At 35.3% G+C, this 12,181-nt stretch overlaps 1 protein-coding gene across 10 annotated transcripts in view; it reads left to right on the top strand.

The window, feature by feature from the left end:
* Nucleotides 1–12,181, top strand: part of TBC1D32 (TBC1 domain family member 32) — an 80,331-nt gene that overhangs the window by 16,548 nt on the left and 51,602 nt on the right. For all 10 annotated transcript variants that reach the window (XM_027633843.1, XM_027633842.1, XM_027633847.1 and 7 more), the window contains 5 exons: nucleotides 2,982–3,106; nucleotides 4,230–4,431; nucleotides 7,756–7,838; nucleotides 9,917–10,055; nucleotides 10,766–10,853. In XM_027633843.1, the coding sequence (XP_027489644.1) occupies nucleotides 2,982–3,106; nucleotides 4,230–4,431; nucleotides 7,756–7,838; nucleotides 9,917–10,055; nucleotides 10,766–10,853 (637 nt within the window). The remainder of the gene's footprint in view (nucleotides 1–2,981; nucleotides 3,107–4,229; nucleotides 4,432–7,755; nucleotides 7,839–9,916; nucleotides 10,056–10,765; nucleotides 10,854–12,181) is intronic.

The following is a 12,181-nucleotide window of genomic DNA, read 5'->3' as shown; positions in this document are numbered from 1 at the left end:
GTCCTGTAAAAACTTGATCATGCCAATAACTTAACTCTTCTGTGGGCTCTTCTGTACTGAATACAGTAGCATTACTTATACATTTTATATAAGGCTAACTGTGGATGCTTTTGCAAGACTAACACTTAATGTTGTGTATTTTTTGCTGTACATAGCAAAAACGTAGTGGAAATTTTTTTAAGTACAAAAAATGACCAAGTCTGCATGTGCTTTGAACATTGATAGCTAAATCTGAAAACAGTACTGTCATGGAGGCCTGTGTAATACCCTAGGCAATCTTTGTGGTCACATGATATTCTAAAGTGTATACAACTCTCTGTCTTCTTTATTATACATTAGTAGTTAAAAATAAATTATCTCAACAATTAACATCTTCCCTTTTTTTTTTGTTTTTTTTTGTTGTTTCTGCTGTACTCAGTTATCTCTCTTAAGTGCCTGAACTCTTAACAAATTGTAAGCCCTCCTATGACTTTGTAACTGGTCTAATAAAAAAACAGCTCATGTCCAGGAATATTAATGCAGTGTAGCTGCAGGAGGCTGTGTATGTGTTGTGAATCTGGAACATGTCATATTTGTTCTAGTGAAAGTGCAAATTGTTTGTATTGCATCTGGCAAACCAATAGCTAAAAAAGATAGAAAAAGAGAGAATTACCCTCTTTCTCTTTTACAAGAATTTGAACTGATTTTGTTTCCCAGCAAAGCCATTGCCACTTCTTAGACACCCAGTAATCCTAGTTATGGACCATGCTTGTCTCAAAGGGAAGGCTAAGGCCATGCATGCTTCTTTCTTCAGCTGGAGTTGGGGAGTGGGTAGCTCTGGACTTGCATTTGGGGCTCCTTGGTTTTATGGTGGGCCTAATGAGCAACCACAATGCTGTTATTTTACATTTGGGTTCTGAATTCACTTGGATAAGTGCAAACCTTGCCTTTTAAGCAGAGTTGTATTGTATATCTGTAGGAGAGAGGGGAGGAGAAACTCAGTGAGCAGGAGTTGTCAGAAGGATCAGTTTGTGGACAGCAATATTGACCTTTTGGACTCTGCAACCTCTGAGTTGCTGCTGAAGCATACCTGTTGCAGAAGATTGCATTCACATTTTAAATAAACAAAGTATGATAGTTTTGGTGGTTTGTTTTTTTTTTTATTTACAGATTTTTTTGGTGTTTCACGGAGAAAGTAAAATAATAACAGACTTTAAGGAACAGTGACAGCCAAAAATGTTCTTTTCTTAGGATCCTGAAGAATTATACCCACTGACCTGAAAATAAAATTTGAACTGAAAAGAACAAACCAGAATTGTATCTTTCTCTTGGGTTGCCTTGACCCACCAGGATTAATAGTACATTCCTTAGATTTTAAAGTAGGAAGACTATTTATTTTTCTTCTGTGCACTATATAAAATATAAAGCTACCTATAGGAGAAGAAGTAGGAGCTGGATTGAATGGTATTTTAAAATAATTTCTCTTGTGAGTCCAGCTGTCATTCATGATTAACAGAAGAGTGGAAAAGATTTAAGCAGTGGACTTTAACTTCAGCAGAGTTGTGCTTTATTGCCTGTTCTGACATACTAAATATTTAACAAGTGTTACTGGAAACAGTAGTCTCACCTAACTCTCTATTGCCTAAAATTCATCTCACTGTTGACTTCACGCTATTCTCCTGGGTGTCGATAGGGGAAAGCTACCACACAGGACTCCTCACTTTGCAAACTGTCCTCCTCCTTTTTTAACATGTTTATGCATAAATGCTCGGAATTTGTAGTGTTTCTCAGTCCCTGGGTGAGAAGGGATGCTCTGGGTATCTTGATTGTATTACTGAGGTGTATGGACAGGAACAGTTTTGCCCAGCACCTTTAGGACTCTGCATTAAGTTGTACAGAACTACAGCTGCTGTCAGGCCCTTGGCACATCTCTATCCTGTTCTCATTCCCTGCCTGTACTATGTTGTGGCAGCAGTGAAGCCCACTGTCCCATTGGTCTGAACCTTGACCTTCAGACATGGTTTGCTTCACCTCAATCCTACCTTTTCACTATAATTCAGTTGCATGGTGATCATTGGGCTGTCTTTGATCCTGGTCACTGTGTCTGGAGTTGACTCCAACTCACCAGCTTGTTTTCCTGGCTTAACCTTGGATCTCCCTCATCACTGCACAGGGAATCTGAACTGGTAGGTGCACCAGGTTACTATCACTGGACCTCGCTGGGGTATGGTGGGACTGCCTGCCCATCTGATGGTGAACAAGGCCTTTGCCTGCCTTCTTACCATGTTCAGCTCCTGGCTTCTTGTCCCTTGCAGAACTTCCTGACAGGTTCTTCATGGAGCACGCAGTTCTGCTTGTGTACCTATGGAGTATTGACATCACTTATTAATAAGCAATGGCAAATTTAACATTAATTTGGGCAGTATATTCGTTAGTCATGATAACCATACCAGTTAGTTTGAATACCGGTGTTAAATGTTCAAGTCTACTTGATTACAGCGTAATTGTGTGTTATACAGTGCTGTGAAGTGAATAAGAAATTGATAGAGGACTATTTCTTTACCCCAGTGAGGACGTTTTCCTCAAGTGAGGTGGGCGTAGAAGATCTTTTTGGGAACTGGAATTCCATTTCTAACCAAAGAGTTACCAATGCATCAAGGAGGGAGTTAGCATGTTTCTTACCTTGATTCCACTATTGTTCTTACAACTTTAAATGGCATACCAAGAGCCTTTCCACATTCATGGTGGAAAGGGAGAAAAACTTTAGAAATGCCTGTTCTTTGTATCTGTACAGTCATTGAACTTCTGCTAAAATAATTAAAAGTGGCATTTGGGATTCAGATTTCTATGATGGCATTTGAACATAGGCTGTTTACTTACTATGTTTAAGCCATTAAGAAATCATCAGAAAGGTGACCTTCAGATACCTAAGACAGTCTTGAAAAAACAGCTTTCACAAAAACATTAAAATTAAAACTTCCTTTTTTCTCACTTCCAAATAGGTGTGTATAAATTGTCTCGAAGCCACTTTGTTTGATGTAGCTGATATTTTGGCAAGGATTACTGCTTCAGAAGATGGGCTTTCTGTTCTTCTGTATGGAGAAAATGAAAAAAATTCCAAAGATAGGTAAGAGTGCATTAATGAATGGCATTAGTGATCACTTCTATGAATTACATTATTCTTATAGACTCATTTTCTCTTCTTTCATTTATCTGTAATGTGATACATTTTGTTTATGTTTGGAGTAACATATCTGATTATAAAGTAAACTACTAAGTGTTTTGGAGAATGTATTATGAGGGTATTTATGTGTAGAACTGGATGAAATGACAGTGTAAAGAAATACTTATAATAAGGGAGATTTCCATGTTTTACTTATTTTTCTAATTCATGTGAGAACTTTCCTTTCTCTGAATGTAATTCCAGTAAATTCATGGTGCTACTGTTCAGACCAATGGCCTCTCTTCCCCATTTTTCTTTGATTTTAGAATAAATATTAAAATAAACCAAATTTATTGAAAGAATAGATTTAATGTAGCATTCAGTTCTCAATATAGCTAGTAGAGACAGATCCTTTATAAGAAGCTCACATGTGTAATGTTGTGCCTCATTTAGGATCAGTGTGATCCTATGGGTTGTATATTGTTGGCTGATGCTAAAAATTGAAATGGCAATAAAATTGAGATGAGCCTTTGAAAATAGCTAAGCTGCAGGTCCTGAAAATGTTTGGACTGTATGTCTTCTAAGTGGAGAAGTCTCAGAATTATATTTTTAAGGGGGTGGTAGTAAGATAGCATTTTGGAGAAAGAGTTGTCCTTGGCATTACAAATGTAGAATACTTGAGAAGGACATCTCGAATAAGAAAAAGTAAGAAGAAGGACAAATTTTATCTTGTAGTGATATACTTAACACTGATTAAGCAGAAGGAAAAATGATTGTCTGGTTACTCTTCAGGATTGGACTCCTCTAAAACACAGAGTCTGTGTAGTTCATGGTCATGTGGGCTGGATGGAAGACAATGGATGTATTTTTGCATTGTGTAGACCTATTAGCCAAAGTAAAATCACTTGCTGTACATTTCTTCTGACTGGTGTAGCAAGTTGTAGTTTGTCTCTCCATAGTGGGTCATAGTCTCTTTCTGTATTTTCTTTTGCCGTAGAAAAATTTAAAGTAGTTTAGTCAGAGGATTTGCTTTGAGGCTTGTGGATTACTGCAAAACAACATTTTAAATGTGTTATTTTATTTTTAGTCCTACAGCTGCTCATGTAATTGTTCAGTTCACAAAGAAACTTCTTCATGATGACCTTTCTCTTTTATCTGGATCCGAGCTTTTGCCAGTTGTTAAAGGAGCTTTCATTTTTATATGTCGTCAAATGTACAGAACCTGTGAAGGCCTGCAAATGTTAATTCCTTATGGCTTGCATGAATCTGTTGCAGAGGCCTGGAGAAAGGTAAATCTTGCTTTTGGATTGGGAAAACTAGAAAAAATCTTACAGTAAGAGGTTTGACTTTTGTAATAGTTGTTCTTTGCTTCAGGTTGAGTATATTTAAGTAGTGAGATAGTACTTGAAAATGTAAAAATTAAGTTCTACTTTTCAAATTTTCCTTCTGTATGTAAACCTAACAGAAGCTTGATTTGAGAATTCTATGTCTTCAGATTAAAAGAGGAATTCTAAAGATGCATCAGTAGACCTGTCATTCACTGTACTTGGTGCTTGGGGTTACTTGATGTCATGATAACCACTGTCCACCAGAGATCTTGTTGTCACTCTTGGTTTGGGATGTTTTGAAAGGAAAGACTACTGAGATGTGCTCTTACTAATTTTTGGTAAACTAGTTGGTTACAGTGAGAATTATGGAGAAGAAAATGTAGATTCCAAATATTTAATTTAAACAGTTAGGTGCCATAGAATTATCCTCAAAAGAGACCATAATGCGAAGTGCCAGGCAGGAGTTCTTGTCTTACCTGTGTACAGATATCTTATGAAGTGTAGACTCTGTCTTTCAGCTTTGGTTTGATTGCTAGTCCAGTGCTTTTTCTGCAGGCAAGAAAGAACTTGGATCGAACGGTTCTGTGTATTCTGCTTTCTGTTATCACAGAATCACAGAATGGGTAATATTGGAAGGGACCACAGGGTCTTATCTTATCCACCCTTCCTGCTCAAGCAGGGTCATCCTAAAGCATATGACACAGGATTCTGCCCAGACAGTTCTTGAATAGTGACGGAAATTCCACAACCACTCTCTGTTCCAGTGCATGGTCACCTGCACAGTAAAGAAGTTCATCCTCATATTCAGGTGGAACTACTGTACATCGATTTCTGCCCGTTGCCTCTTGTCCTATTGCTTGGCACCACTGAGAAGAGCCTGGTTCCATCCTCTTGGCACCCTCCCTTCAGATACTTATGTACAACCTCTTCTTGAGGCTGAACAGGCCCAACTCCCTCAGCCTTTCCTCATAAGAGAGATGCTTCAGTCCCTGTATCATCCTCAGTTCAGTTATGAATTTACTGAACAAGGTGTATGGATCTCTGCCTTATTCATTATACTTTTCTATTTTCATTGTTCCAATAGTCATATGCAGTGTGAAAATTCTTATGTATTATAGAAGTTTACTTCAGATGAAGAAATGACAGCAGTTCCTTCAAATGCAGTTTTCAAAAAGTTCACAGTGAAGCAAATTTAATAAAAATGTTTGAATCTAAAGTAACACTGGCACCATTTAGGTAAAAGTAGCAAACAAATCTTCAGCTTTGACTTCCAGCTAAATTGAAAACATATTTAAACTATAGGTATTAGGACTCTTAGTGGAAGACCAGTGCATTGTTCATACTGAAAAATGGCACCATGGTTTTTTTTTTCCTCTGGTGACTGTAAAGTATTTTCTTAAAGAAGGATCAGACCAAGCTGGGACAAAGAACTGGCTAAAAGATTAAGTTTTTTTTTTTTTTCTGGAGGCAAGGAAGCAGGAGGGAAAATGAATGCAAGGTAAAGAGGATGGAACAGCTATTTCTCCTGTCAAATGTTGTATGCTTTTATTATGATTAGACATTTAAAAAATACAATCACAGTATAAACTGAAGCAGAAAATATCAGAAAGATAGAACATAAATAGAAGAGACTTAAATCACCAGCTTGTGGGTATTTCTCACTGCTTCAAATATGAATATTGTCACAAAGGCATATATTTTTATTGCAAATAAATATATTATTAATTAGAATCATAATTATATTGCAATAGACTATGTTTTTCATCAAAGAACGTTGGTTTTGAAACATATATTCTTCCTTACATTGAAAACTGGAGGTTTTTCTCTTGAATTAAGGAATTTAGTTCACTTGAATCATGCTGTAATTTACATAACTCATCAATCTTTTCATCTTTTTATGCTTTCCTATTGTGTAACTAGTCAGTCTTACTTGAACTAAACCGTTGCTCTATTTAATGTTTATCGCGGGCAGACTTTTAAAAGCTTTTGACGGGCATTTCCAGTTATTTGCTCTAAAACACATTTACACATATACAAAAGACTTCTTTGGACATTAAAATCCTTTATTATGATATAGAACATTATTTAGAGGAATTGTCTTGACACATACAAGATATGTAGACTGAATGTGTTGAATTAAAAAAAAAGAAACATTTAACTGACAAAATACCATTTCTGTCCATCACTTTGGTGGTCAAATTGAGACTGAAGTATCAACATAGTTAGAACTTCAGGAATCAACAAGATAGTTCAGGAAAGTTCCATTTTCAACTCCATCATGCTAAAGTTATTTTCTGTCATTGTTCAATTTTAAAACACCTGCAGTTTATAAAATATTCTACCATTTATAGGATAGCAAAAATGGTGGACTTTGATGGACTCTTTCCAAGCAGTAGTGTCAATTTTTAAATGGCTAGACTGGTAATTTGTTTTCTTTTCATTTATGTGTCTCTTGAAGTTTTAAGACTGACAGAGAAACAATTTTTTTCTTGGCAGAGTCTGATGAAATTCTGGGACAGAATTTATACAGCTGATAATAAAAGGGGAGCAACAGATCTAGTACACTGACTAGTTTAATAGAGGAATCTTTTGTGGATTTATTATCTCATGTTTATAAGACAGTAAATTAAAGACTGCTAACTTGCATTTGAATTGTGCAATTTGCTTTTTATCCCTAGAAACATAAAACAACTTAAATAATTAATTTAAAATATACAATGTCTTTCACACCAGGTATTTTCAAGTATTATTTAAACTATAAACTCCATCAAATATAGAAATATGTATATATATTTATGTCTGTAGCTCTATCTCCATACCAATATAGATAAATTTATATAATTTATAAATAAGTAAAAAGTGGCAGAATTAGTCAATAAATTTGATGTTGCATTGTTGACTCCAGAGACTGTTATTTCCGTTACCTGTGACAGAAATGGAGTAAGGAGTTGTGTTTGATTTTTTTTCTTTTTTTTCTTTTGAATACCACTTTTTACTTTGGGAATCTCCAGATGGGAAGTAAAGAGATTTTATTTAAGAATCGTAATAAAAATTTTAAAAATGTACTAGGTTTAAAATTGTTTATACCCAAGGAAGAAGGAGAAAATAAGCTTGTCTGGAATAAAAAATATAGTGGAATAGTGTGTTCTGTGCCAAAGACTAAACTAAAACCTGATCACTGTTATTTTTTTCTTTAATGTATTACAAGAGAATTAGCAAGATCTGGAGTTTAAAAATGGTAGAAATAAACAGTAAGGAGGTACTTATTTATTTTTTATTTTACAGACAAATTTGCTTTCAGAAAGAGTATCTACTCCTATAGCTGGTGCGGACTCAACTTCATCAATAAGTCTGGAGTCAAAAAACATGTAAGTTTATGCTTAATTTATGCACAGGTACAAGTGTGAACAGACACTGCTTCTTTAACCACAACTGAGACATCTTGTAACCCAAAGTCTTTGTTTTAGTTTGATCCCAGACGGCAACTAAATACCACACAGCTGCTCACATCCCAGTGGGATGGGGAGGAGAATCAGGGGGAAAAAAAAGGAAATGAAAGTTCATGGATTGAGTGATATGAACAGTCTGATAATTGAAACAAAGTAAAAGTTGGTAATACTAATAATAGTAATACTACTAATGATAATAATAACAATAATAGTAATGAAAAGGAGAAATAACATACAAGAGAAACGAGTCACGCGTAACACAATTGCTCACTGCTCTCCGACTGATACTCAGCTCATCACCAAACAGTGATTGTCCCCTCCTGGCCAAATCCCCCCAGTTTATATACTGAACATCATGTCCTGTGGTATGGAAAGGGATCTTTGGCCAATTCAGCTCAGCTCTTCTGTACTCTCTCATGGCTTCTTGTGCACCTGCTCTCCTGCAGAGCATGGAAAACTGGAAACTCCGTGACTTGGATAAGACTACTTGGCAACAACTAAAACCATCAGTTTTAGCAACATCGTTCTCATCTTAAATCCAAAACACAGCACTGTACCAGCTACTAAGAAGGAAATGCACTCTTTCCCAGCCAACACCAGGACAGTCTTTTTGCGAAAATGATAGTGGTAGGTAGAGGGATTGAAATCATCCCAGCATAGGTCTCAGTAGAGTTACAAAATTGTTCCTGACCTTTGAGGAATTTCTTAGCTTAGAGAGCGGTATAAAATTGACTTATAGTTGATTCTCTTTGACTACAGAATTCGGTTTGAGGAAAATGTGAATTGGAAAGCATAGAACAGAACAGCTGTCAGTTTATCTTAGGGCTTTGATGTGCTGCTAATTTAAAATGCTGTTCTGCTGAATCATATTTACACCTTCGAAGTATTATGTAGTAAGATTGGCCAATGTTGGTGTTAGTGCAGAAACTAGTTAGTTAAGTAGATTCTTACATATACTTCACCATAGATTTAATGTATAATTTGTAAGGACACCTCAACAGTTATTACTGTAGCCTGCAGTGGTAGCATGTGGACTGGTTATAGCAATTCAAATCTAGTAGCAAAAAGAGATCTATGGATGCAGAGCTCTGACTCTACCATTAACATAAGCAACAATGTCTTCCTAGAATCTAAGTTTTTCATTTAACTATGGAACAAGACATGCTGATAATTTTCTGGGTGTAATCTTTGCTTCTGAACATGACACACAGGAATTCTGCAGAAGTAGTGATTAAATTTTGAGGTGATGGGTCACTGCTATTGGAGAAACTGCATGCTGCTTGCTGATGTGTATCTCAAAAATGGGAAATGAGAATCCAGTAAGCAAATGCTTTTAAAAAAGCAGGATCACAACAGTCTAGTGATACCTGCAGGAGTGGTACCTAGTCATAGGTGATGTAATTGCTTCACTTTTCTTTGTAGGGCAGAAGGTATCATCATAGTTTATCCTTGCAGTTGCTATTCTTCCTACCGTGTGTGTAGTAAATATTTTCCATGTACTGCTCTTAATACATGAAACTATTATGTAAATATTAAACACCTTTCTTCATAATTCTGTACTAATCTCTAGCAGGAACCTTTAGCTCCTCATATGTGAGTTTCTCATGGTGTTTTTACATTGCTGAGAAATTCTGTGCCTGCTTTGCCAACTTGTAACTCCACATTAATACCTGAAGACTGTACAGAGTGAGATAGTAAGTCTTACATATGTTTAAGGATGGCATAGGTCTTTTGGGTTCCTCATTACATCATCTTTCTATTCTGTGTTCCTACCTAATAGTTTCGCCGAGATGAGTTTGAGTGTTTGCACAAAATACAGTCTCATATATATTATCTTTTTTACAAATACTTTTTTAAAACTAACATAGATTTATAAAATAACCGTAGAGTCAGTGAGTGAAGTACTGTTGTTTTTCAAAATTAGAAATTGTATGTTTTCTTTTTTTCCCATGCTTTTATACATATAATTTTTAATTACTATTTTGTTACTCTTGCAGTTTGTTATGGGAAGAGACTTTGTTAGATGCCTTGCTGAATTTTTCTTTGACACCTAAAGGATTATTTCTGCTTCATAGTACAGGTGCCATGAATGACTGTGTGAACTTTATGTTCAGCAGTTTATTAAAAAAACTCCAGGTAAGCATTACCGAGTGCGCATGGTTTTTCTTTATTTTTTAATTACTACAATAAAAGAAAGAAGAAAGAAAATAAATTTGAAAACCATGTTGTTACTTACTTTTTGCAAAAATGAATGTAAAATGTAACTTATAATCTTTGATATTGGTGGCACACTGAATCTAAGTTTGTTGGATGTTGCTTGTCTTCACAATTCCAGACATATATATATTAGTTTCTCAGACTTTTTACTGTAAAGTTTGAAATGCTAGGAAAGATATTTTTTCTTTTTTTTTTTTTCTTCTAAGTGCAGGTTTTTCTAGACCAAGCAGGCAGGTGATGCTGAAATCTAGATATGCTAGACAGTACTTAAAATATAACAAAAAAATCAGATAATATGCATTTTTAGGGCAAAAAAGTAATGTCACAGACATCCTACTGAATGTGTGCAAAAACCATTATACTACTAATGGTTTTATTTGCTGGTGTTACATGTCTCAACCAGAGTCTTTGCATTTAAATTTTTAAAAGATACTTGATAAAGATGTTTGGTTTGGAGTCTGACCCTGGTAGGTGTGCAGAGGGTAATATCTATGAGCTGTTCAAGTCTAATCATGAAATGGATTAAATTCTGTAAACAAGTGTAGGAAAGATCAATATTTAAGAGATCATTTCAGAGTTTCATGTCTTCTGAGTAACTAACACTGTGCTTCTATATTTGTTATCAACAGACAAATGAATATGAAGAGCTTGGTAATCGGGTGATTGTTGCACAAATGGCAACAACACCAATGGGTGCAGTAGCTCTACAGAGTTCAGGTAAATTGAAGAATGATGTTATTATGAATAGTTACATGCTGTAGTCTTGTATATTAGAAAAGTGAGAAAGATGATAAAAAAGATAAACTGAGTGGAATAATTACACAGTATTAACAAAGACTGATTAAATGTCTGTTAATTTCTTCTTAATTGAAATTTATTCTCTCCAACTTTTAAGTCATTCATTAATCTTGATGCCACATTTGAGGGTTTGTTTTATTTTTTCTTCTGAAATGATGCAAGATCTTTACTTCATTGGTTTGGATTTCTAGAAATTTCCTGTATATGTGTGAAGACATTTATACTGCTTAAAAATAAGTTAGGAAGAATTTGCAAGTGCTTCTTATTGGTCTGCAGATCAGAATTAATAGCTGTTGATGTCTTTAATTTGCGTGTACATTTCCATGGTTATTGACTGCTCAGAGAGTGAGGAACTTCAGAGGCCTGAATGTCATTGGTGCACTGATACAGTAGTGAGATGTAAATGAAAATGTCTGAATTGGCAGTTGTTATATGTCAACCCATAGCACAAAGTCCCTTCAGGTTCAATCTCAAATAACTCAACTGTTACCATATCAGCAGTCCAAGTAGTCATTATATTAAAAGTAGTATCTCATCAATAAAATAAAGGTACTGTCATAAGTTGCTAATGAAGTTCATGAGGTACAAAAGTTGAAAATCTTCTCTCCAAGTATGTAGAAGTGACTGGTGTGTAACTAAGATGACTTGATTGAAAGACTGTCAGAAAGGCAGGCAAATTCTGCTAGTCAAGGAAACTGATTGTTAGTTGCTTATTATTTATGCCTCTGGGATTTTTCAGAAAGCAGGGAGCAGATCTACTTGAGGAGTTAGTTACCCATCTGCCCTGTTTAAGGTTCTCAACCAAATTGCTTCTTAGGGACCTTGGCGTCAAAGACAAATGATAGACCAAACAGCATTGATTTTCATCCCTGAGAGGTTGTGTGATATATGTAAAGTTTCTGTTAAGCCTGTAACTTACCTTTGAAGATTTCAGAGTTAGATGGCTATCTTTCCTCTTCTCTTTAAATATTTAATATTTTAAATTCAACTAGTAGTGCTTCTCCTAAATTATTTTTTTTGTCCTTTTCTTTGTGGTATGTTTTAATTTATTAATGAATTATAGTAAATCAGTATTTTTAGAACCATAGAGACAGTACTGGCTAGGCCTTGATCTGTTGCAGTTAACTTGTTAAAGAAGGTCAGCAGCTCATTTATATGGACAATATATAAATATCGTCCTAATCTAATGTAATAGTCTTTAGAAACTGTTGCTGTAGATTTTAGATTGAATATAAGCAGACCACTGT

Source organism: Corapipo altera, unplaced genomic scaffold (assembly GCF_003945725.1).
Source record: "Corapipo altera isolate COAL_440 unplaced genomic scaffold, ASM394572v1 2b, whole genome shotgun sequence".
Classification (NCBI taxonomy): Eukaryota; Metazoa; Chordata; class Aves; order Passeriformes; family Pipridae; genus Corapipo; species Corapipo altera.
Note: the sequence above shows the minus strand (reverse complement) of the source record. Positions and strands in the feature narration are given on the sequence as shown.